Source organism: Furipterus horrens, unplaced genomic scaffold (genome assembly GCF_987537825.1).
Source record: "Furipterus horrens unplaced genomic scaffold, mFurHor1.1.pri manual_scaffold_8, whole genome shotgun sequence".
Lineage (NCBI taxonomy): Eukaryota > Metazoa > Chordata > Mammalia > Chiroptera > Furipteridae > Furipterus > Furipterus horrens.
In genome coordinates this window covers 55,289,825-55,317,214 of record NW_028327178.1, presented here as the reverse complement: position 1 = coordinate 55,317,214, position 27,390 = coordinate 55,289,825, and the positions used below count along the sequence as shown (strand labels likewise).

The 27,390-nt window shown below is 38.8% G+C and overlaps 1 protein-coding gene across 4 annotated transcripts in view; it reads right to left on the bottom strand.

The window, feature by feature from the left end:
• The window catches only part of CEP192 (centrosomal protein 192), a 155,271-nt gene that overhangs the window by 40,754 nt on the left and 87,127 nt on the right, over positions 1-27,390 (bottom strand). For 3 of the 4 annotated variants that reach the window (XM_090285856.1, XM_090285858.1, XM_090285857.1), the window contains exons 22-32: positions 26,528-26,676; positions 25,711-25,941; positions 19,202-19,327; positions 18,872-19,015; positions 18,684-18,747; positions 18,122-18,261; positions 17,930-18,022; positions 17,247-17,365; positions 16,273-16,449; positions 12,369-12,459; positions 12,031-12,207 (exon numbers count right to left, since the gene is read on the bottom strand). In XM_090285856.1, the coding sequence (XP_090141982.1) occupies positions 12,031-12,207; positions 12,369-12,459; positions 16,273-16,449; positions 17,247-17,365; positions 17,930-18,022; positions 18,122-18,261; positions 18,684-18,747; positions 18,872-19,015; positions 19,202-19,327; positions 25,711-25,941; positions 26,528-26,676 (1,511 nt within the window). The remainder of the gene's footprint in view (positions 1-12,030; positions 12,208-12,368; positions 12,460-16,272; positions 16,450-17,246; positions 17,366-17,929; positions 18,023-18,121; positions 18,262-18,683; positions 18,748-18,871; positions 19,016-19,201; positions 19,328-25,710; positions 25,942-26,527; positions 26,677-27,390) is intronic. The other variant, XM_090285859.1, reaches the window with a different exon arrangement.

Genomic DNA, 27,390 nt, shown 5'->3' with positions numbered 1-27,390 from the left:
TAAAACAGGGCAACTAACCGTCTTAAAAGTTTCTTCTCCAGATTTAGAGACTTGTTTGCGGGTTATGTTACATAAATTAACACGTGTTTTTTGTTTTCAAAGGACATAAGCCTATGATCGCATTACCTGAGTGATTATCTGTACGCATAAGCCTCACTTAATCCTCTCTGCAGTGCTGCCTCCTGAGACTCAACGGTTTGGCTGAACTAAATGGCTGGGTTGGGGAAGAATGGGGTGGTCTGTGGGCTTCACTTTAAAACGGGTTTCTCTTTTCTATCCTAATGGCTTGGACAGAAAAGGCCCAGAGGTCTGAGAGGGAGAAAAACCTAAACTATTTACCTCAGCCCAAACTAAGTATAATGGGCAAAAGGGTTTTGGACAGGCGAGATGTGCCTAGCACACCTTCTTACAAAGAAACTTTTTTTTTTTTCCCTAATATGGAACATTGAAAAATTAATCCCTGCCTTTTGTCATCTAGTAGTTATGGATTGAATGATGTCTTTTAACCCTTTTCGCCAAATCTGTTGCCCTCAGAACACAACAAGGACACCAGCCTGTTGAACCAAGCACGCCGTTGACTGGAGGCAGCCAACTGACCTGGAGTCTGCACGATCCTTCCCCATGTGGGAAGGCCACCCTCCCCTCCACACCCCCACTCTTATTAGGGTTTTCTGGACCCAAGGGTAGGTAGGACGACGACCATGTCCAGCTTGAAGCAGCTAGAGGAGCTTGAGACCTTCGCCCATTGTCCTTTACAAGATTACAAAGGGTCCTAATATTTGAGAGGGGGGGGATAGTTAATTTTTACGAACCAGGGGTATGGACTTGGGGGGGATTGCTGGTGGAGGGGGGTGCTGGGGGGAGGGGAACAAGGGGGAGAAAATTGGAACTGTTGTAACAATATAATCAATAAAAATCATAAAAAAAAAAAAGAAATAACTTGAAATCCTTTAAGAAATAATAATGGGAATAAACAGATATGGAAACTACTGTCTTTGTATTCCTATCTGAAACAGTTAAACAAATGGTGTCAACAGATACTTTTAATTGAAAAAATAAAATTTACTTAGATAGTATCTTAAACAGTTTGATCTGCATTTGCCAAAAAGAAAATGTGTTCTTGAAAAGTCAGCTATATTTCAAAGTTCTTAAACTGAAATGAAACTTAAAAGTATTAGAAGAGATTATTACTTATAGGAATACTATGGTGCCTTTTACAACACGACAATTCTAAAAATACATAACATATTTTTCGCTCCATAAGATGCACTTTTTTCCCCCCAAAGTGAGGGGAAAATATCTGTGCATCTTATGGAGCGAGAATTGCATCACAGACTGTGATGTGTATTACCTGACCTGTCAGCAGTGGCGAAAGCTGTTAGAAGAGGAAATGGTGGGCCCATGTGAAACCCCTGGGGACGCTTAAATGTCCCACTTTACTGCTGAATTTCAGGGCGTCCCGTCAGTATGAAGATAGGGAAGAAAATGATATCAGTGATTGTAAGCGACTGAGCTTCATAAATTCTGACACTAGCGATGATGAATTCTTGGGGTTCCCAGAAAACTAGAAGAGTCCTTGAACTTCAAAGTCTCTCCTCATTTGTTTTCTTGTCCTTTGTTTTTGACATGAAAGAGACAACGCATTTATTATGTTATTTCAATTATCATTTTGTTTGTGAGAGTGGGAAAGTTTGGATTCAAAACATTATTTTGGGACTTCTGGCCAAAATGGAGGTGTAGAAAGACACACTGCGTCTCTCTTCCACAATTAAGAAAGAATACAACTACCTCAAAACTAGAAACAACCAGAAGTTCCAGAAAATCAAACTGCATGGAAGTCCAGCAAACAAAGATATAAAGAAGAAATACTCATCCAGACAGGTAGGAGGGGCGGAGCCGAGGTGCAGAGGATGCGGTGTCGTGTTGCCAGCGGCAGGCCAGCGGAAGAGAAATCACACATTTTAAAAAGTCAGGAGGGACACTAGGGGAGCGTTCATAGCTCCTCACTGGACCTTGAAGCTCACAGTTCCTGAACCAGGGAAAATCAAGCCTCATTGCCTCTTACTGTGCAGACCAGTGGGGGTTGGGGTGGATGCAGAAACTGCCGGTCTCAGTAGAGTCCGCTTGTTTAAAGGGTCCCCACGGTCCTAGAACCTCCGCAGACGAACCCACTCTGGGAACGATGGCCAGGGCAGCAGCTAGAGGGGTGCCGGTCTGGTGCGGAAATGGCAGACATGCCTGGAAAGGGGGCGAGTGCTGGCCAGGCGGCATCGCTCCCGCTGGGACCCCTTCCCCACATACTGCACCACAACGAGGAGAAATAGAACGCCCCTTACAACATAATAGGAGCGACAGCTCTACCTGGGACGTGGAGGCAAACAAACACAGGAGCCTGTCAGAAAGAGGAGACAGAGAAGTATGGCCCAAAAGGGGGAACGGATCAAGGTTCCAGTGGGAGAACTAAGCAAAGAGGAGATACCCAACCTAACATATGAGGAGATAGCCAACCTAACAGATGCAGAATTCAAAACACTGGTGATAAAGGTGCTCACAGGTTTGACAGATATGCTTGAGTACCGCAAAAACATCACAGAAGTGAAGCCTATGCTAAGTAAAACGAAGGAAAATCTACACAAAACCAATGGTGAAGGGAAGGAAACTGGGGTTCAATTCAATGATTTGGAACATAAGGGAGAAAGAAACAGTTAACCAGTGCAGAATGAGGAAGCAAAAATTGAAAAAAATAGGAAAAACTTCCCAAATTTTGTGAAGGAGATGGACATACAGGTCCGGGAAGTAGAGAGGGTCTCGGGCGAGCTGGATCCAGACGGGACCACAACAGGACACATCATGATTGAGATGCCAACAGTGAAAGATAAAGAGAAAGTCCTGGGGGTATCAAGAGAGAGGGGGAGAGTTGCCTACAGGGGAGTGCCTATACGGCTATCAGCTGATTTCTCAGAGGACACTTTGCAGGCAGGAAGAGACTGGCAAGCAGTATTCAATGTGATGAAAGGCAACCTGTAACCAGGATTACTCTATCCAGCAAAGCTATCATTTGGAATGGAAGGGCAGATGAAGTGCTCCCAGACAAGGTAAAGCTAAAAGAGTTCACCATCACTAAGCCATTATTATATGAAATGTCAAAGGGACTTACTTAAGAAAAAGAAGATCAAAATATGAACACTAAAATGACAACAAACTCACAACTATCAACAACTGAATCTAGAGGATCCAAGATGGCGGATGAGTAAGTGGAAGCTACACTAACCTTCTCCCAGGACCAGTCTGGATTTACAACTTAGTTTTGGAGAAATAATCTGGAATAACCAATCGAACACTAGCTGGAAAGAAGTCTTATAACCACGGAGAGACAGAAAAGGCCGCTACATCACAACTTCACCGGTAGGGAGTGCGGAGACGCGGAAGGGCTGGCTGGGCTCCCACGGGTGGCAGCTGAAGGGACTGAAAAACAGCTCAACAGCCGGGGTTTCCCCCTGAGAAGGGCAGGGTCTAAACCCTCAGCTGGGCTTCCCAGCCTACAGCAACAGAGTGGAAAGTAAAATAGTATCCAGTTGTGAAAAGCGAAAAGCCACAGGGTTTCTTGCTAGATAGAGAGAAACAGCAGGAGAAAAAGAGCTCCTAAGTGGATCACATACAAAAATATTTTGGCCCCCACTTACTGGGCTCAAGCAGAGGGAAGGCAGAGAGGACCGGAGACACTTGGGGAGACTTTGGCGTGGTGGCTTTGAGGGGAGAACTGGGGGAGCAGCCGACCGGGTACCAGTGCTGACTCATCCCCAGTACTACAGGCAGACCATTCCCCTCCAAGTGGCGTCAGCCTGAGGGGAAGCAAAAGCCCTGCCTACAGGAATTAAGCTGCCACACCCACGGTCCTTAAGCCTGACGACTAATCACAGATTGAGTAGATTAACAACTAAAAAAGTCAGACAAAGGCAGTAGATCCCTGGAAGTCTTCAACAGGCTGCCTAGGGCCAGAATAGTACATGATCTGATGCCACCAGAGGCAGATCCAGAAAGTGCAGATCATTCTAAGAAGTACCAACAAACAATAGGAGTGACAAAAATGGGGACACAGAGAAACGACCCCCCATCGAAAGGAAAGGTAGAATCCCCAGAAAGAGTGCTAAATGAAATAGAGGGGAGCAAACTATCAGATATGGAATTCAAAACATGGATTACGGAGAACCTGAATGAGCTCAGCGGAAACTACAAAGGATTCCAGGGAAACTACAAGGAACTCCAGAAAAACTACAAGGAACTTACTGAGAATTACACCAGCATGAAAAAGGACATAGAAGCTATCAATAAGAGCCAGGAGGTAATGAAGAATATGATCTCTGAATTGAAGAACACAGTAGAAGGAATTAAAAGCAGGCTAGAGAAAGCATAAGATCGGATCAATGTAGACAAAAACTCCCAGACAGTGCAACAAAATGAAAAAAGACTAAATAAGACTGAAGAGGTTCTAAGACAGCTGCAGGACAACATGAAACGTAATAATATCTGTATCATAGGAATTCCAGAAGGAGAAGAAGAAGAGCAAGGGATAGAAAACCTCTTTGAGAAACTGACAGAAAACTTCCCTAACATGAGGAGAGAAAGAGTCACGCAAGTTCAGGAAGCAAAAAGGGTCCCAATGAAGATGAACCCGAACAGGGCCACTTCAAGAAACATCATAATTAAAATGGCAACATTCAAAGACAAAGAGAGAATCCTAAAAGCAGCAAGAGAGAAACAACTAATAACATACAAGGGAGCTCCAATAAAGCTATCATCAGATTTCTCAGCAGAAACACTACAAGCCAGAAGGGAATGACAAAAAATATTCCAAGCAATGAAAAACAAAGGCCTACAACCAAGAATACTGTACGCAGCAAGGCTCTCATTGAAAATGGAAGGTGAAATAAGGAGTTTCCAAGACAAAAGAAGGTTAAAAGAATACATCTCCACCAAACCAGCAATGCAAGAGATGCTAAAGGGTCTGCTTTAAGAAGATGAAGAAACAGAGAGAGACACAGAGGAACACGAGTGCAAAGGGGGAAAATGACAATGAGTAAGTACTTATCAGTAATAACCTTAAATGTAAATGAATTAAATGCTCCAATCAAAAGACATAGGGTAGCATGACCCACATATATGCTGTCTACAAGAGACCCACCTTAGAACAAAAGATCCACACAAACTGAAAGTGAAGGGATGTGAAAAAGTATTTCAAGCAAATGGACATGAAAAAAAAAAAGCTGGGGTAGCAATACTTACATCAGACAAAACAGATTTCACAGCAAAGACCATAAAAAGAGACAAAGAAGGACATTTCATAATACTTAAGGGAAAAATCCATCAAGAAAATATAACCCTTATAAATATATATGCACCCAACATAGGAGCACCCAAATATGTAAGCAAAATTTTGAAAGACTCGAAGAAAGATATAGAGAGCAACGCACTCATAGTAGGGGACTCTAACACCCCATTGTCAACAATGGACAGATCTTCGAAGCGAAGAAACACCAAAGATATTGAGGCACTGAAAAACACTCTAGATCAAATGGACTTAGTTGATATATATAGAACTTTTCACCCCAAAGAAGCAAAATATAAATTCTTCTCAAGTGCGCATGGAACATTTTCAAAGATAGACCACATGGTAAGACACAAAACAAGCCTCAACAAATTCAAGAAAACTGAAATTATATCAAGCATCTTCTCAGATAACAATGGCTTAAAATTGGGAATCAACCTCAAGAAAAAAACTCAAAAACATTCAAACTCATGAAGAACGAATAACATGCTATTAAATAATGAATGGGTTAACAATGACATCAAGGAAGAAATAAAAAAGTTTCTGGAAACGAATGAACACACAACAACCCAAAACCTATGGGACACAGCGAAAGCAGTCCTGAGAGGAAAGTTCATAGCAATACAGGCCTACCTAAAAAAGCTAGAAGAATCTCTAATAAAAAATTTAACCCTATAGCTACAAGAACTAGAGAAAGAACAACAAGCAAAGCCCAGAACAAGTAGAAGGAAATAATCAAGATCAGAGCAGAATTAAATAACATAGAGACTAAACTAACAATTCAAAAGATCAACATACGTAGGAGCTGGTTTTTTGAAAAGATAAACAAAATTGACAAACCTTTAACCAGGCTCATCAAGAAAAAAAGAGGACCCAAATAAAATCAGAAACGAAAGAGGAGAAATCACAACCGATAACACAGAAATACAAAGAATTGTAAGAAATTATTACGAACAACTGTATGGCAAGAAATTTGACAACCTAGAGGAAATGGACAAATTCCTGGAAACATACAGTCTTCCAAAACTGCATCAAGAAGAAGCAGAAAGCCTGAATAGACCAATAACAACTAGTGAAATTGAAGCAGTAATCAAAAAACTCCCAGCACACAAAAGCCCTGGACCGGATGGCTTCACAGGTGCATTCTACAAAACATTTAGGAAAGAACTAATTCCTATCCTCCTCAAAATATTCCAAAAGATCCAAGAAGAGGGAAGACTCCCAAACTCGTTCTATGAAGCCAATATTACCCTAATTCCAAAACCAGGTCAAGACACAACAAAGAAAGAAAACTACAGGCCAATATCCCTGATGAACATAGATGCTAGAATCCTCGACAAAATATTGGCAAACCAGATCCAGCAACACATTAGAAAAATCATACACCATGATCAAGTCGGATTCATCCCAGGGATGCAAGGAAGATTTAATATTCACAAATCAATAAACATAATACAGCACATAAACAAAATGAAAGACAAAAACCACATGATCATATCAATAGATGCAGAAAAAGCATTTGATGAAGTACAACACCCATTTATGATGAAAACTCTCAGCAAAATAACATAATAAAGGCCATATACGAGAAACCTGAAGCCAACATCATACTCAATGGGCAGAAACTGAGAGCATTCCCCCTGAAGTCAGGAACAAGAGAAGGATGTTCACTCTCTCCACTCCTATTCAATGTAGTCTTGGAAGTTCTAGCCACAGCAATCAGAGAAGAAAGAGAAATAAAAGGTATCCAAATTGGAAAAGAGGAAGTAAAACTGTCATTATTTACAGATGACATGATAGTATACATAGAAAATCCTACAGACTCCACAAAAAAACTATTCGAACTAATAAGTGATTCTGGCAAAATATCAGGGTACAAAGTCAATATTCAGAAATCGAAGGCATTTCTGTACACCAACAATAAAATATCAGAGATAGAAACTGAAAGAAAAATCCCATTTACCATAACAACAAGAAAAATAAAGTACCTAGGAATAAACTTGACCAAGGAGGTAAAAGACCTGTACTCAGAAAACTACATAACAATTAAGAAAGAAATTAAGGAAGATACAAATAAATGGAAGCAATACCATGTTCGTGGATGGTAAGAATCAACATCATTAAAATGTCCAAACTACCCAAAGCAATTTATAGATTCAATGCAATCCCTATTAAAATACCAATGACATTTTTCACAGACCTAGAACAAATACTTCAAAAATTTATATGGAACCAAAAAAGAGCCCGAATACCTACAGCAATTTTGAGGAAGAAGAACACAGTAGGAGGAATCACAATACCTGATATCAAACTATACTACAAGGCCATGGTAATCAAAACAGTCTGGTACTGGCATAAGAATAGACATATAGATCAATGGAACAGAATACAGAGCACAGAAATAAACCCAGGTCTATATGGTCAACTAATATTTGACAAAGGGAGAAGGAACATAAAATGCAGTGAAAAGAGCCTCTTAAACAAATGGTGTTGGGAGAACTGGACAGGGACATGCAAAAAAATGAAACTAGACCACCAGCTCACACCATACACCAGAATGAACTCAAAATGGATCAAAGACTTAAATGTAAGCCGTGACACCAGAAAAGTCGTAGAGGAAAAAATAGGCAGGAACTTTTAGATATCCCACGTAGCAACATTTTCAGTATCTCCTAAGGCAAGGAAAATAAAGGAAAGAATAAACAAATGGGACTACATCAAACTAAAAAGTTTTTGCTCAGCTAAAGAAAACATCAGCAAGATGAAAAGGAAACCAACCATATGGGAAAATATATTCGCCAATGACATCTCAGACAAGAGATTGATCTCCAAAATATATAAAGAACTTACACATCTCAACATCAAGAAGACAGACAACCCAATTAAAAAATGGGTAAAGGACCTGAACAAACACTTCTCCAAAGAGGACATACAGAGGGTCCATAGACATATGAAAGAATGCTCAACATCACTAGCCTTCAGAGAGATGCAAATAAAAATCACAATGACATACCACCTCACACCAGTCAGAATGGCCATCATCAACAAATCAACAAACAACTTGTGCTGGAGAGGATGCGGAGAAACGGGAACCCTGGTGCACTGCTGGTGGGAATGCAGACTGGTGCAGCCACTATGAAAAACAGTTTGGAATTTCCTCAAAAAACTAAAAATGGAAATACCTTTTGAACTAGCAATTCCATTGCTAGGATTATATCCAAAAAATCCTGAAACACCAATTCAAAAGAACCTATGCACCCTTGTGTTCATAGCAGCACTATTTACAATACCCAAGTGCTGGAAACAGCCTAAGTGCCCGTCTGTAGATGAGTGGATCAAAAAACTGTGGTACATTTACACAACGGAGTACTATGTAGCAGAAAGAAAGAAGGAACTTCTACCATTTGCAACAACATGGATGGAACTAGAGAGAATTATGCTTAGCGAAATAAGCCAGGCAATTAAAGAAAAATACCTCATGCTGTCACCTATTACAGGAAACTAATGAACAACACAAACAAATGAGTAAAATAGAACCAGAGGTATGTAAACAAGGAGTAGACTAACAGTAACAAGGGGGGAGGTGGGAGGGAGAGAAGGGGTAAGAAGGGGAAGGGTCTAGTCAAAGAACATGTATAAATGACCCAGGAACATGGACAACTGAGTGGGGACTAAATGTTGGAGAAGGAGGGAACAGGGTGCAAGGAAGCAAGAGGGGAAAAAAAGTAGGACAACTGTAATAGAAAATCAAAGAAAAAATTTTTAGTGGGGTAAAAATGAAAATATGAAGAATGGAAATGCCAGTTCAGTGAATATTAGAAGGACAAGGATTTTCCTTCACACTGTATATTTTTCTCCCTATCTGATCCCTCCAGAGTTTGGCATTCTAAAGAAGTAATGACATAAGTTTCTTTGTATAAAACTAATAAGACCACTCGTTAATAGAGGTTTTTTTTTTTTTTTGACCAAGACTTTTACTGGAATGTCATGCCTAAAAGAGACATGCTTAGGCTCTGGTTGTTACCAAAAAGCTCTGAGGAACTGGGAATGACTTTCGAAGGTAAAAAAAAAGGCCACGAGATAAAAGGCCTGGTACCTTGGTTGGATGCGTGGTCCAAAGCAATCTTTCCAGGGAAGGAACGAAGGTTGCTTTCCTGAAAGATGGCTAGAAGGGACCTTAAGGCACAATGGAAAACCAGAAAGATTTGGAAAGGACAGGTGTGTACAGGCAAGGCTGAATGCCAGGTATGTGGCTCAGCTTCTGTGCCCTGAAGGGCAGACTGAAGGTCACCCTAAGTGTTCCTTGCGTGAGTTCCAGCAAAGCAGAACTAAAGATCATAAGTGATCATTTGCTGCTCTTGTTGTGTTTATGCAAATGAACAGGATAAATTAAAAATGGACTTAATGCAGTCCCTTTAATGATAAGGAGGGTAATCTTAGGGAGAAATATCATCATTCAAGGAAAATCACAATGATCAGTGGTAGACTATAAAGTAGTGCAGCTAACCGTCTTTAAAGTTTCTTTTCATTTAAAATGTTTTCACTTGAAAGTTAAACTATATCTGTGGTATCATCAAAGATATTTAATTTACAGGCAAGAAGAATGACAAATGCCTTGCAACTGGGTGTCTTTCCAATAAGACAGTCTTACAGATTTAGAGACTTGTTTGTGGGTTATGTTACATAAATTAACATGTGTTTTCTGTTTTCAAAGGGCATAAGCCTATGATCTCGTTACCTGAGTGATTATCTGTACGTATAGGCCTCACTTAATCCTGTCTGCAGCGCTGCCTCCTGAGACTCAACGGTTTGGCTGAACTAAGTGTCTGGGTTGGTGAAGAATGGGGTGGTCTGTGGGCTTCACTTTAAAACTGGTTTCTCTTTTCTATCCTAATGGCTTGGACCAAAAGGGCCCAGAGGTCTGAGAGGGGGGAAACCTGAAATATTTCCCTCAGCCCAAACTAAGTATAATGGGCAGAAGGGTTTTGGACAGGTGAGATGTGCCTGGCACATGTTCCTCCAAAGAAAGCACCCGTTTTTTTTCCCTAATGTGGGACATGGAAAAATTAATCCCTGCCTTTTGTCATCTAGTAGTTATGGATTGAATGATGTCTTTTAACCCTTTTTCCAAATCTGTTGCCCCCAGAATACAGCAAGGATGCCAGCCTGTTAAACCAAGCACGCCGTTGTCCGGAGACAGCCAAGTGACCTGGAGTCTGCACGATCCTTCCCCATGTGGGAAGGCCACCCTCCCCTCCACACCCCCACTCTTATTAGGGATTTCTGGACCCAAGGGTAGGTAGGACGATGACCACATCCAGTTTGAAACAGTTAGAGGAGCCTGAGACCTTCGCCCATTGTCCTTTATAAGATTATAAAGGGTCTTAATATCTGAGAAAGAGGGAGTGTTATTTTTTATTGTTAAAATAATTAATTAATCATTTATTAATTAAAAAAAGAAGAAGAATATATGAAAGGGTGAAGCGGGAGAGCTTGTATGTACGAACCATGGGCATGGATTTGGTGGGGGATTGCTGGGGGGGTTGCTGGGTGGAGGGGAGCAAAGGGGAAAAAATTGGAATTATTGTAACAATATAACCAATAAAATATAATTGAAAAAAAACACACAACTGAATCTAAAAAATAAAAACAAAATCCAACTAAGCAAACCACAAAGTAACAGAATCATAAGTATGGCGATCATTTGGAGGGTTATCAGCTGGGAGGGGGAAGAGGGAGAAATGTGGAAATGGTGCAGGGATTAAGAAGTATAATTGGTTGGTACAAAATAGACAGGGGGATATTAAGAATAATATATGAAAGGTGAAGCCAAGGAACTTATATGCACGACTCATGGACATGAACTAAGTGGGGTGGGATTTCTGGAGGGAAGCAGGGTACTGGGCGGAGGGATGCGAAGGTTGAAAAATTGGAACTACTGTAACAACATAATCAATAAAATATACTTAAAAACAACAACTTTTTTTGGAATAAAATGTGAATGTAGCTAACAAGGGAAAAGGGAAAAGCACACAAACAGAAATATTAAGTGATAAATATATAAAATTGGGTACATCTTATGCTTTTAAAAAAATTTATTTTTATTGTTTTTCTATTATAGTTGTCCCACTTTTTCTCATTTGTTAATAACAGTGATGATGGTTTTTAATACCACTATTGGCTGCTTTTCACTTTACATGGTTGAAATATTATTCTGTTATATTTTATTAAATATTTTAGTATACCATTTGATTCAGGATATTTTTTTTCTTGTTTTGCTCCTCTAAACCCAGGTGTGTCTTATGGTCAGGTGCATCTTATAGTGCGAAAGATATGTTAATTACTCCCTAATTTGTAAATCTAAAGAATCAGATATTTTGATTTATAAAAAGTGGAAGCCCTGGCTGCTGTGGCTCAGTGGATTGAGCGTTGGCCTGTGAGCCAAGGGTCACTGGTTTGATTCCCAGTCAGGGCACATGACTAGGTTGCATGTCAGGTCCCCAGTTGGGGGCACGAATAAAAGGCAACCACACAGTGATGTTTCTCTCCCTCTCTTTCTCCTTTCCCCTCTCTCTAAAAATAAACAAACAAAATAAATTTTTTTTTAAAAAAGTGGAGTATATATAATTTAGTAATATTAAATCAATAGTTATAACATGTCAAATTTCATAGGAGGGAAAAAAAAAGCAATAAAATTATCTTACCGTAAACTTAATACCTGGCTGTGATAGAATTCCAAGTTGTTTAATTTCTAGTTTAGCCAACATACAAGATAATCGAGTAGGTGCAAATAATACAAAGATGTTAATGTCTTCTTTTGGATGAATTTTGATCTCACAGTTACTGGTTAATCGCTCTTCTGAACCAAAAGTGTGCTGAAGCTAAAATTTAAAGATAATCATTGTATAAAACAAAGCATTAACACAAATACAACATACCATTAACACAAAGTGTTCAAAGAAAACACAAAATGGTCTGCATAGGTAAGTGTTCTGGATCCAGACAGAACACAAAACAGAACAAAACCAAGTACTCTACGAACCTGAAAGCAGTCTTGATCTTGTCCTCTAATTAGCAATCGTAAGTGTTGGGCTGTAGACGTAGAATTATTTCTTAAAGCTAGTTTCTGAAATCTGAAAACAATTATATATTTTAAATGTGCTTTTCCTGCATGGGTATTGCTTACAATTATAAAAAACAAATCTAAAACCAACTGCAATGCTTAGAGATGACTGATTGCTTATGCCCTTTTAGCAGCCTGGAATTATCTCTCCACAGTCCTAGAAGTCTATATTTCTGAAAACACATGCCAAAGACTCACCAAATCAGAAGATTTTTGGTTTAATCTCACTCTTATTACAGTTCTTTAGCTGCCCTTACTAGTTATACTATATGTACAGGTATTATCTGTCTTATAAAATATTCATCAGTGAAAATCCAGATTAACAAATTCATCAAGTCAACACCACACTCAGCTCAAATACCTAGCTTTCAAGTAAACAGGGGTCCTGGGCACATTGCCCAGATTTTTCACTCTAAGAGGCTCATTTGCACAAAGAAGTCTTTTAAACAGTACACTGAATTAAACCATAGTTTAAAAAAGTTACAACAGAAGTAGAATGGACATATGAAAAGCAGCTCGCTGGTAATAAAAAATCCTTCAATCTTTGGGAGTACATAAATCCTCTCATCAGCGGAGAATAATATCTGACCTTTATCTCAGATTAAAATCTAAGACTTCGGACTATCAGCACACCTGAGAAAAGCCTTCCACTGGCAAAGAATTGCTTGAAAAAAAAATCATTTAAAAAGTTTTCATGTTTATTTATTTTTCATTTTAAGGAAATGTTGTTATCACTTCCAAGTACCAGAGCTATTAAAGTGCGGGGTTGCTGGGGGGAGGCCTCAGTTCTAGTTTTAAAAAGGAACTATACATAAAAAGGGTTAACACCTTTATTATGTAAAGATTCCATACAAATAAGAAAAAAATACTAAAAACCTAACCAACAAATAGCTAAAGTATGTAAGCAGACTTATTAGAAACTAGAGTGAATGAATAATTATATGAAGAAATATAGAACTCTAATAATAGTAAGATCAAATGAAATACCACTTTACCCATGGAAAACATAATTTTAATTTATGAATTATCATTCTTATTTGCAACTGAGGCAAACCCCTTAAGTCAATGAGAATATTGCCCCCCCAAATTATATATAAAATTTTCCTCCACACTCTGGAAGAAGAGCTCGCTTTAAATCTCCCTTTTCCAACAAGCATGTTCTTCTATAAGGCAAGACAGGGAATGTGAAGTACCGCACAGAAAGGCACCCAGTAGGACAGCATCACCTCCCAGCTGATTTGAGTCCTCTCAGTAACTACTGAGTCATAGCCTCTGTCTGCATCCTAGGACATTTCATAGTGGAAAAGAAAATAAGGTTGTTTTCAAAGCAGACAGTACAATTCTTTATCATGAACTCTGCTGCAACATCCTAATAGAGGAAGAAGTAGCAGAAGCTACTTGTGATGGGAAAAATTATTGTTCTATGCAGGACACCAGGATGTGGGTGAGGAGAATTAAAGAAACAAAAATCCATAATTTAGCTAGGTGCTGCCCTAAATACATACATCAACATGTTTAATACCCATTTAATGCTTTGGAATTGTTACTTTCACAAAAACCCACTTTAAACCAACCACGTGGTGGTGTACCATAAACTAAGGTAGTGCTATTCTCACAGGACTGGCAAGCTCCTTCAGGCTGAGGTAAGACATCTACACAACTCTAGTAAACAGGTGACACAACAGGCTTTTTGGGTCAGTTCCCTGAACCGGCATGTGACTTACTCATACATCTGTTAGATTATAAAGATCTAATCTTCTTTGGTGAATCTCCATGAGGAAGTGAAGTCAAGTAAAAGACAGTCTGAAGGCCCTTCACGCAGGAAGGAGCTAAGGAAAAAATGCTTCTGACAAGTCCAAAAGCACACAGAAAACTGTCCCTGTTTTCAACTTAACTAAAGTGATTTCTGATTTAAGAAAAGTTTAGCACATATTAATTTTGTAGGTGAGATTTCCGGATGGTATGGCATCTAAGGAGCAGCTGACTTTTAAGACCAGCCATCTCTACTATATTAATCGTTTATTAAAAATTTTAGCACAAGGCAGTAAATTCTGTCAGAACATAAGGATGATGATTGGCTCTTAAAGAATTTTCTTTTGCCTTTGGCTAAATGGACAAGAACAGTTGTAGGATAAGTGCTATGACTGCTATGGCATACCAAACGTAATTTTCCTCTTTTTTTCAACTTGGACATTAATGGTTGAGCTGAACAGGTTAATTATTTTGGCTACCTCACATAGCACAGACTTAAAGGAAAAGCCTCAATTAACTATTTGTACAAATATTGAAGCAGACCACAATTAATGTTTTGAGAAAAAATTTGACATATAAACCTTCTCTATAGGTATATGTCCTTGTTCAGTCCTTCCTTTTGACATATGTCAACCCTGATTCCCTCTTAAATGGCTGCAAAAAGCATGACACATATCACCAACAACACAGGAACTATTGAAGAGGGCATAGTATAATACTTCACACTCACTGTCATTCAGGATTTTCAAAAGTCTATAGCTGAGGGAAATCTTTACAGAGAGCTTCTTAAACAACATGCAGTCTGCACATTCTTCAAGGTGCCTATGCTATTTCAAAATCAAACCACCACACGCTTTAGCACTCAGATAACACCTTCTCTTGGATGTTCAGGTGTGATGCATCTACGGGCTGGAGACTGTTTCTCCTTGAGATTCACTATAATATACAAATTTCTCTTTAAAGGGAGCCCTGGAAGAAACATCTCTCTGAAATCTGTAGCAGAAATGGCTATACTCTCACATAATAACTGGTTTGTTCTTAGCCTCTGAATGATGTGACTCCTGTCAGAACCAAGCCCAAGACTCACATCAAGTCCCCAGGGTCTCCTATGAAGACTTCGGGTGCCACCTTTATGGTAACTGTGTCTCATTTTCCCAGAGAAGTCATTTCTTACTGAACTGTTTTTATCTTACTGTATCTTTTTGAAAGCTGCTATTGGAACAGGACAAGATACAGATAACTACATGATAATTAAGCAGTGATATGAACACTATATAAAGAAAGTTCAATGAGATCCTTTTTGTACTGACAAAACTATAATTTTAAAGAAATAATTTCTTTATACCTATAGCAGAGATTCAGCCAGAACTTCATTTCTCAGGTACCACAGAAACATATAGGCAAAACACTTAGGATAAATACAAAAGTGTAAAATATAAAAGAGTAAACATTTAGGATTAATAATTACCTAGGTTGTGAATCAGAAATTTTACTGATGAGACTGGTAAAAAAATTTCACTATGTTGCTATGTTTATGAATGGAAAAATATTACTATACATATTACCTATTACATGCCAATTAATTTTATTAACTCAGTTATCAATAATGTATACTCAAAATAAATATAAGAATAAAATTAGAGGTATAATTCACATTAAACTATAATAGAATATATCTACTCCTTATATCCTTCACTTTATAGCACCAAGTATTCACTAACTAGTTTGTAAATTCCTTAAACAGAATGCAATGCCTCTGATTATTTTTTTTCTTCCTACCTCTTCATAGTGCTTTCCAGAGAAGGAGCAAAGATATTCCTAATTGCCTAAATTTGGAAATCAGCAAAGAATTTACCAAAAAGCGTAAGAAAATTGAAACCTATTTTTTAGATTGCATTTAAAAATGGGTGAAAATTTTAATAAAAAATTTAAATTCATGATAGAAAGATTAAAGAGTATAAGACAGCTTTACTCGATTCTAAAGATATTAATATGGTCCTAACTAACACACTGGAGAATAATATTAGGTGACAACAGCAAAATCTCAGCACTCAGAGTCTGCTATACTTACTGTGTTCTAGCAAGAGGGACACCACCCCAAGCCAGAAACTGCTTGTTGGATAAAATTGATGTAATATCTGAGCAGCAAGATCCAGGTGCCAGAGGTTTATTTCTTGAAGGAACCACTTCACCTTTTAACACTACTTCATACTGAGGTCCAAATGGCTGCACAAATATTTTCAAGATCCTAACAAAGAAAACCATCTAAATTGAATGTCCAGAATTCATTTGGCAACTATTTCCTACATGTTTCTTTTGTTGAAGCGACTGAGCTGGGTGCTGAGGCTATAATGCCCTTCCCACCATTAGAGCTCACATTACAAAAGAGACTACAGATAAGTACACTGTCACAATGGCATCTACTGAGGTGGGAGAGAAGTTCATGGGGCTGTAGGAACACTACCCAAATAATTTTATGAGGAATGTTTCCCAGATGAAAGAGTTAACACAGTGAAGGTGAGGGCAAGTGCTGCAGGTCACAGTAGCAGACTGAGACCTCTAATGCATTCTGTAAGCCTAGGTCATAAGTGTGTCTCAGGGCACTAAGTTTATCAAGCAAGTTCAATACTAATGACAGCCATGCTCTGACCATTCTATGGTGATAGTCACCCATTTATGATATGAGTGCCAAAAAGTACCAGACACAGAGAAGGAGTGGAGAGAAGTATTTTAAACTAACAACAGACAAGGTCAACCAATGGTTTCCTTGTAGAGAGAAAAAAAGTTAATGAGAAACATCAAGACTGACATTCTATTATTCACCTTGTCAGAATATACTTGGAAATAGTGATTTTAAAAAAATCTCTAGTCAGCTAGTCAGAAGAAACTCTGAGGCTAAATGAAAGAGGTGAAAAAAAGCTATCATCTGTTAGGTGAGGTAAAACATATACTCTATCATTCAGACTGTGGACCGAAGCATAGCTAAGTAAGTGGCTATTTTGAGAAGTGAATAAAAACTTGTCATTACAAACAACTTTATATTACCTTTCTTCAGAGGCTTTGGGATCTTTTGGAGTAAATGAAACGATAACTTCATGTTCTTCTCCAGGTTTAAGGAACAGAGTCTCCGGAACCACTGAAAAGTGACTTCCTTGATCTGGGATCTAAATATTTATATAATTATAGCTAAATGTTGACTTATGCAAATATGGCTTTTACTCAGTTACTCTCTTTGTCTTGTGTGCCTTTCTCATTCACTATGACAGGTTATTTTTCCCTTCCCTCTTATTCACCACCATCCTACCTTGTTTTATTTTCTTGAAAAGGTTATTTCTTTCTCCTTCCTCTTCCACAGCAAACTTTATCTTACACCCCATCCCTTGTTCCTGGTCACTAACACCCTACACTCTTACTCAACCATATGTCTTAGAAATAACTTCTATGTGTAGATCACTCTCCTCCAATTCTACCTAGCTAAAGGAGAACACACAAATTTTTCAGAACTAATCAATAACTTGGTTCTTTTATATGAAACATTAGATGTTAAAGTTCCTTATCTATTTTATATTAGTGTAACACCCAGCTCTTAAAGCACTTGTGCAGATTCTTATATTTGATCCCTACAGCCCTCTGACAAGGGAGGTAGCACAGTACCTTCAAAATAGGAGATATTCATAGTTGCATAGTCTGAGAAAATACTATATCATAGAACCGGTACAAATTCTTACCTTGACATCTAAGTAAACGTTAATATTCCCTGCATTTTTCAAAGGTAAGTGCTGCTTTGTTGAAGAAGCCACACTGGCAAACAAATGCATAGTCTAGAGGATGGGGTAAAACAGGCATTTAAAATAACTGTCACAATTAGAATGAAATCAACCTCAACATCAAATAATGGCAAAGAGAAGAGTTTAGAGTACCTGTAAGTCTTTTGGAGCATGGATCCTGGCTATTCCTGTTCTTGCTCGAAGACTAATACTTTTAATGACTGGTGTAGGGTTTGGGCTATCAACTTCTATATCAACTCTTGCCAAGAATTCTTCTGCTGAGTCTTGAATTTCTATAAAAGTTCAATCTTTTAGTTCATGCACCAGATTTATTTAATTCTAAATGTTATGAGTGGTCAAACATGGTGACCTCAGGGATCACAAGAAATCTTAAGCAAGATAATTTTTTTTAAAGAACAACAAGAAATAGAAATAAGTGGAGGAAAGGAGAAAAAGGAAAACATTCAATTGGTAGATGTAATAAAACCAGTTAACAGAAAAGATTCCCAAAAGTTTTCAGTGGTACTTGTTTGAGTTACGCACAATTACAAGGATTTGACCCAAAAGAGTATGTTCTCTGTCCCGTTTTTAAAACAACATAAAATATTTGGCAAATGACTCAAAGTATTCATATTCACTGAATATGATATAAGCTTCAACTTTGTAATTTATTCCAGTAGAGCAAAGAAATTCTGACAAAATATAAACATGATACCTGAAGAAGTGATCTGTTTCTTTGGACTATGAAAAAGAACCCAAATCATCCAAAATTCTGGATCCTGTAATATTTTAAAAAATTTTAGTGAATACTGGCATTGATTAAAATTTTAATGAAAGAAAAGTAGTTCGGAAACTTAACTGCCTTTTTAATTCTAAACCAGTTCTTCAACCCACCCAGCTTACCTGTCCATCGTAACTGGCGGGCATCATGTGATTGATCACAGAAGGAGCTGCCAGGTGAGCAATCACATCAGCATAAGGAAGAGCTTCCATAGAAACATGGATGGGTTCCTTGGAAAATGTGAAGCAGTGCCAGGCTATGGCATTCTGTTCAGAAGTAGAATAAGTTTCAGTAAAGCCAACAGTTGGTAAAATACTAAACTTGTTGACAAAATCTTCTAACAAAAAAATTTACTTTCATAGAAAATATTAACCAAGAATGATATTAGAAGTGTCTAGAATTCAAAATCATTGTGCTCTGTAAATGGGTTCTTATTGTACATTGGTACTTACAGCATTAATAATAAGTCTGATTGGCACGATGGCATGTGTCTTGTTTATCAGTTTTAATGGGAGAGCTTTCCAGCCTCCGTAAGTCAAGTCACCAAAATCAAGAACATCTTTCTTTTCTGTTTCTGCCTAATTATGAGAAAAAAAAACCTGATTTATAAAAAGCAATATATTAATAAATATCAAAGTTTATGTTCATACCACTGCCCTTTCAGCCACAAGAGTCAGCATTAAAGGTAAACTTACCTAAGTTTTCTTGGGCTATTTTATGATTGTTATTTCTAAAAAAATAAATATTAAATTCTTTTTTTGATGTAGTTTGTTCTACAGAACAAAGCAACATCTTAACCGCTGTTGCTTTGAAAGGACTTTTAGATATTCACACAAACTGACAATTTTATAAAATATATAGCACTCCCTTTAATGAATTCTATTACAATACTGACTTCTCAATTTTCTTCAAACATGTTGGCATTTTTAGATTTATTACAAACTTCTGACAATACTAAAAATATTTAAAGTGATATCAAAATAGACATATCAAAGTTTAAAAGGAGTGCCTATCATCACAACAGATTGATTTCTTTAAATAAAGACCAGTCTAATACAGACCTCTCACACCCAAGCATATAGAAGTGCTGAATAATATTTAATACACACATAAAGATTTTTAGCCTAGCCAAACCTAAAATAAAGCAAAATCGAAAGCAGACTGGGATTTGTCTTCCTCTGACTTATTTCACTTAGCAAAAAAACCCTCTAAGTTCATCTACGCTATTGGAAAAGGCCAGATTTCATTCTTTTTTTGTCTGAGTAGTATTTTACTGTGTATATGCACCACAGCTTGTTTTTATCCACTCATCTACTGAGGGCACCTGGATTGCTTCCATATCTTGGCTATTGTAAATAATACTTCAGTGAACACAGAGGTTCATATAGTCTTTCAAATTAAAACAAAATAAACAGCCCTGGCTGATGTAGCTCAGTGTGTTGAGTGCCAGCCTGTGAACCAAAAGGTTGCCGGTTTGATTCCCACTCAGGGCACATGCCTGAATTGTGGGCCAGGTCCCCAGCTGGGGTGTGCAAGAGGCAACTGACTGATATTTCTCTCCCTCTCTTTCTCCCTGCCTTCCCCTCTCTCTAAAAATAAGTAAATAAAATATTTAAAACAAAATAAACAAACAAAATAGAAACAGACTCATAGATACTGAGAACTGACTGACAGTTGTAAGATGCAAGGGGTTTGGGAACTGGATAAAGAGTGAAGGGAGTAAGAAGTACGAATTGGTAGTTACAGAACAGTAACAAATGTAAATTACAGAGTAGGGAATATAGTCACTAATATAGTAATAATTATGTATGGTGTCACGTGGGTACTTGAAACATCGGGAGAACCACTGTGTGAAGTTTATGACTTCCTAACCACTGTGTTGTACATCTGAAACTAATACAGAATAATACTGACTGTGAGCTGAAATTAAAAAATAGAAACATATACATAGTTTAAAGCAGGCTGGCAAATTGGAGTTATCTTCATGGCAGCCCATGAAAGTGTGGGGTTGACTCACCCCTAAGGTAGTTGAGCTTCAGTAACCTTCTAAGAACAAAAGATAGGAATGAGCTTATGGTTGGTAGGGTGAGGCTAGAATGGAAGTTGAACTCCATGTACAGAAACTCAAAAAAATGTCTTCTTTATGAAAACCAGGAAAACTCTACTTACATGTCCAAGGAGACAATAAAGAAGTCTGTCCAGGGATGAATGGATCCTGGAAGACCACTTGCAAGAAAATGAAACCCCAAGCCTATGCCACACCAAGTATGGGAGCACCAAGCCAAAAATCACTGAAACCTTTAGTGCCCCCAGCATTTATGCAAAGCGCTCTCCAGGGACACTTTGCAAAACTAGGACACATGGGATTTCTAGAGCAAAAAGCAGGCACTATGAATGTGAGCTCTCACTTAAAAATTTAAAATAGCAATTAAAAAATTAGAAACCACCTGAAGAAAATAATCAGAGAGATCCAGCAAAACTAGTAGAATTATCACCCAAAAGAGTAGAAATAATCTGAAACAAATGATAAAATACGTACCTTTTAAATATAGATAAGAGAACAGAGGCCACGAAAAAGGGAAAAATGGAAGATTCAAGAAGCAATGGAAAATGGACTAGACTTCTGGTCAAGATGGAGGTGTAAATACACACGCTGTGTCTCCTCACAACTAAATTCCTATTTACAACCACTTCAAAACTAAAAAACAAACAAACAAACAAAAAAAAAAACCCAGAAAACCCAGAAACTCGAAACTACAGAGAAGTTCAGCAAAGAAATAAAGAAGAAATAATCAGCCAGAAAGCCAGGAGGTGCAGCGGCCACGGGGGTGGGCGGTGCTTGGCAAGCAGCAGGGCTGGAGGGCCCACGGGGGAGCAGGGCGGGCAGGCACAGCTAGCAGTAGCAGTGGCGAAAAACACAATCCCAGCCCCAGACCAGACTGCATAGCTTGTGGTTCCAGTGCTAGTGAAAATAGAGCCACATTGCTTCTGACTGTGAAAGCCAGTGGGGATTGGGGTGGAGGAAGAAGCTACCAGTCTCGAAAAGGAGGCAGCTTGCTTAGTACAGGAAGAGGGAGAAGTGCCTGGAAAAGCAGTGGCAGCCGGCACTGCTCCCTCTCAGACCCCTTCCCCACATACAGCACCAAAACGCCGGTGAAACAGGCGCCAGCACTAATGAACACCTAAGTCTCCACCCCCTATAACGTACCAGGTGTGACAGCCCTACCCAAATCACAGAGGCAAACACAGAAAGCTGTCAAGATGAGGAGACAGAGAAGTATGGCCTAGAAGGAGGGGCAGATAGAGGACCCAATGACACAACGAAGAAAGCAACGAGCAGATAGCACACCTAACAGATGAGGAGAGAGAGAACTTAACAGATGCCCAGCCCCATACTAGGCCCCTCAACCAGAGTTCCAGTGTCAGGAAGATAAATCCCCAGATGGCTACTGTTGTGTTGGCTGTTGTCATTTTAAAATTGGACAATCTAAGGGAAAAGAGGTCAGTGCACCCGAATAAATAGTCAGGTATTGCATGTTTTAAAATATTGAGGCACACCAGATGAATATCGCTGATTTAGTATGCCAAGTGCTGAAAAATGCTAAAGAGAAAGTAAAAGCAAGTAGGAGGGTGGGGATGATGGGACAGGTGAGGATTGCCATTCTATAAATAGTGTTCAGGTGACATCTGAGCAGAGACCTAGAAAAAGTGACAGAGTAAGGCATGCAGTGATCTGTGGGGAGTAATATTGTACTCAGACAACTACTTAAACTCTAACAAGAAATCAAGTTGAATAGAAGTCTGACAACTACAGAATTAAAAAAAACACATCCATCAAGACTGGTAGAAGGGGCGCAGATGCGTAATGGGCTGGTCTCTCACCGACATATGGTAGATAAAAATTTGGAAGGGATAGCGCATGAGCAAGGAGTCCAGCCCCACACCAGGCCTCTCAACCAGGGTTCCAGTGCCAGGAAGATAAATGCCCACAACTTCTAGCTGCAAAAACAAGCAGGGATGGAGTCAGTGGAAGAAACTGCTGGAGCATCAAGCAATTCCTCTTGAAGAACCCACACATGGACTCACCTACTCAGACTCACTCTCTCTGAGCTCCAGCACCAGGGAAGCAGCTGGAAAGGCACCAGTGATATACAGGGAGAAACTGAAGTGTCTGGTATCAAGGTGAGCAGAGACAGTTGTCTCTTTTCTAAACCCTCCCCGCATCTGAGACTCCATCAACCTGGCTTACTCTGTTTGAATCACCTCAGAGATCCCTAGAGACTCTGCCCCACCAAACTTATGGACCCACCCAAGCTTCTTTTCCATATGAATGGCTGGTCTTGGCTCCTGCTTCACAACTTCCTAAACCCTATCAAACAAGCAACAGCTGGCCTAACTGAGCTCCAGGCCAAACACTAGCAGCAGCCAGCTTAAGATTCACAGCTTGACTTCGCCTAAGAATCTCCAAGCCCAGCACAAGTACCAGCCATCTCAGATTGCTTTATAGCTCAGGCAGGGTGGTCCCGGACAAAACACAGGTGGGGGCTGACCTTTGCCTGTACCATGTGGGAAACCCCAGGGTGAGCACAGCCAGTGGACAACTACAGACCATGGCAGAGCACCACCACCCTGGACCTGCAAAGCTGGTCCTCCACGAAGAGTGGAGGTTGGTGGTCAGTGGTCACAGCCAGTCCTTGCAGCTGACTGGTCCAGGCAAATCCCTCCTATTGACCTGCCAACAGCAACCAAGGCTCAACTATAAGAGGAGGGTGTACACAGTCTACATGAAGGATGCACCTAGAGTACCCAGCTTGGGCGACAGGGGAGGCTGTGCCACTGGACCCTACAGGACACCTAATACATTAGGCCATACTATGAAGATATGGAGTCAAAGCAGCTCTACCAAAAACACAGAAACAAACACAGGGAGGCTGACAAATTGAGGAGGCAAAGAAATATGGCCCAAATGAAAGAACAGAACAAAACCCCAGAAAAAAGAACCAAACAAAATGGAGACAGCCAACCTATCAGATGCAAAGTTCAAAACGTTGGTGATAAGGATGCTCAGAGAAATGATTGACTACGGCCAAAAAATAAAAGAAGTGAAGGTTATGTAAGGTGAAATAAAGAAAAATATACAGGGAACCAACAGTAATGGGAAAGAAGCCAGGACTGAAATCAGTGATTGGGACAAAATGAAGAAATAAACATTCAATTAGAACAGAAAGAAGAAACAAGAATTGAAAGAAGAAAAAAAACTGAGGAGAGGCTTAGAAACTTCTGGGATGACTTTAAATGTACCAACATCTGAATTATAGGGGTGCCAGAAGGAGCATAGAAAAAGCAAGAAATTGAAAACTTATGTGAAAAAATAATGAAAGAAAATTTCCTTAATTTGGCAAAGGAAATAGACATACAAGTCCAGGAAGCACAGAGTCCCAAACAAGCTAGACCCAAGGAGAACCGCACAAAGACACATTATAATTAAAGTGCCAAAGGTTCAAGATAAAGATAAAGATAGAATCTTAAAAGCAGCAAGAGAAAAGAAGTGAGTTACCTACAAAGGAGTTCCCATAAGACTATCAGCTGATTTCTCAAAAAAAACTTTGCAGACAAGAAGAGACTGGCAAGAAGTATTCAAAGTGATGAAAAGCAAGGACCTAAAACAAAGATTACTCTATCCAGCAAAGCTATCATTTAGCATGGAAGGGCTGATAAGGTGCATCCCACACAAGGTAAAACTAAAGAAACTCATCACCACCAAGCCCTTATTACATGAAATGTTAAAGGGACTTAATTAAGAAAAAGAAAAAGATCAAAACTGTGAACATTAAAATGACAACAAACTCACAACTATCAACACCTGAATCTAAAAAAACAGAAAGAAACTAAGCAAGTCACCAGAACAGGAGCAAAATCATAGGTATGAGGATTATTTGGAGGGTTATCAGCTGGGAGGGGAAAGGGAAGAATGGAGGAAATGATGCAGGGATTAAGAAGCATAATTGGTAGGAACAAAATAGACACGGGGATGTTAAGAATGGTATAGGAAAGGGAGAAGTCAAAGAACTTACACAAACAACCCATGGACATGAACTAACAGTGGGATGCAGGACATTGCTGGAGGGAAGGTGGGTACCGGGCGGAAGGGGGCAAAGGGGTAAAAATTGGGACAACTGTAACATCGTAGTCAATAAAAGATATTTTTTAAAAAAGAACCAACAGTATTCCAATGTGCAGCCAAGATTGAGAGCCAATGTCCTAGAATCATATACAGTGTCCCTCTCTATATGCGGTTCACTTATCGTGACCTCACTGTATCGCGGGATTTAAAAAAATATTATATTTAATTATTTATCGTGGATTTTTCACTGTATCGCGGGATTTTGCGGTACTGTATATGTATGTTGTTAAAGTTACGTGGGTTTAAGAGTATAGAATAAATGTAAGGTTCCTAGTTCGTGGATTTTCACCTATCACAGGGGGGTCTAGAACGTAATACCTGCGATAAGTGAGGGAATACTGTAATCCCATAACTGCTTTATTATCCTAACTGGGTTAGACCTTATTTCTTTCACTAAACAGATGACTATAGAAGAGAAAGTTTTTCAACTAGCAAATAATCTTCAGGTGTAGAAGAGGAAGAGGAATATAAACATGATACTTTCCTAAGTAAATATCAATATATAAAGTGAAAATCAGGTGGAAAATAAGGTTTAATGCTATACTTTGCTTTATAAACATCTGAGCAAGTATATCCGTTTCAACAACAAATAATATATCTGTGTAAAACAACAAATAATTTTAATTTTTGGAATAAGAAGATATTAAGAACCAATGTTCAGCTGGAAATTAACTTTTTATTCACAAATTCATTTTTTCCCCCCAAATATTACTTCTCAGGTTGAACAGCCTTCATTAAGATGCAAGGTATGACAAAGACCCATTTACAAATAATTACCTCGATCACAGGGGTCTCAGCAATAGCAGTGAGAATGACTCTGCTTGCCAAGGCTTCTGCCTGGACTACTGCCTCAGCATCTGCTGTAAATGGCCAAGAAGCAACACTGAAAATACATCTGAAAATCCCAGGATTGGATGGTATGAAAAGTACTTTTATCTCTTCTGTGGCATGAGGTCTTACGATGATTTTATTCTTGAAAACTAAACAAGGGTATGCTAAAAGATCCACCTTAAAAAACAAAAAGAGCCACATGACTTGTTAAAAAAAAAAAAGGGGCTTCACATTGAAAATCAAGTAGAATCAATTAGTTTAAGATCCCTTTTCTCTGTCACTTGAACTACCAAATATAGATATTTATTATCTCTTTACATGTAAGGACATAATCAGATAAATTAGTCAGAAAGACTGCTTACAAAATGAAGATGTAGGCCCTAAGAGTAACTTGTTCCTTTAGTGTTCTTGACAAATGATAGTAATTTATATTCAGTTACATTTAACAAAACCAGAAACTCAAGAACTTTCAGTGATTTAGGTAGTAGCACTAAAAGGACATTTACATGATTTTATAAATAAATAACAAGTTTAATGATTAATAATAAGTGGCAGAAATGAAAAACATCTTCAGATTTCACTTCTCATACCAGAAGTACTACAACAAAGAGGGACCAAGAAAGATACCATTCCAATGATTCTGTGCTAGGTATAAGGGAAGAAACATACTCCCAGTATAAAAGGAAGTTTTAGACGAAAGAGAAATCCAGCATTAATCATAATACAATTACTAAGTCAAAGAGAAAGTTAATAAAACACTTACTTTTTCACCATTAACAGTGACACTGAGAACCCCTACGCTGACCTGCAGCCAGCGGGCAGTTGGGTTAAGCACACTGAGGTGTGTTTGTGAAGCAATGCCAACACAGCAAGCATGAGGAAACTTCAATTCCTCAGGTACCCTTACATGCCCTGGGTAAAGATAAAGCATAGTCAAAATGCAAGGTAGAGCAAATACCTGATTAAATGCACAACTAATTAAATGGAAATTTTCATAGAAGACTACTTGTTTATAGCCAGAGATATGGTATAAACTGCCCCAGATCTTTAGGCATCTTTCATATATGTAACCCTCAGCATAGGCTGGTCAATAATTTTTTCCTGCTGAATCCAGCTAAGGAATGAGAACAAGGAAATGTAATCAACTCTTATTAGCTGTTACTAATCTCTTCCTTTTTATTCCCACAAATATAAATAACTGCTAAACCTAATAAGAAACGACAGAGGCTCTAACTTGGATATTTAATATGACCAGTCTTTTCACCATTGTTAGGCAGTTTCTCTGGAATTTCATTGAAGACAGCACACCAATGGCTGTGTGTACTGGGTCAGAAAAAGCACAGCACTCAGCTCTGTTTAGCAAAGTGACCATCCACAAGAGAATCAGAGAGCAGTTCAGCTACTGCAGACAAGAGTGAAAGGGTGCTCTCTCTCACTACCACAACAGTAACCTGTCAAGACTTAAGCTGGAAGGAGAGTCACTCCTTCAGGGAAGTGACTCTAAACTGCACATTACCTAGTTGAAAGAATAACAGAACATAAGGGCAGAACACAAAAGAGACAGGAAAACAAAGGTATTAGGAGTTTCATCTGCATTAATTTTCATTATTTTTTAAGGCCACTTCA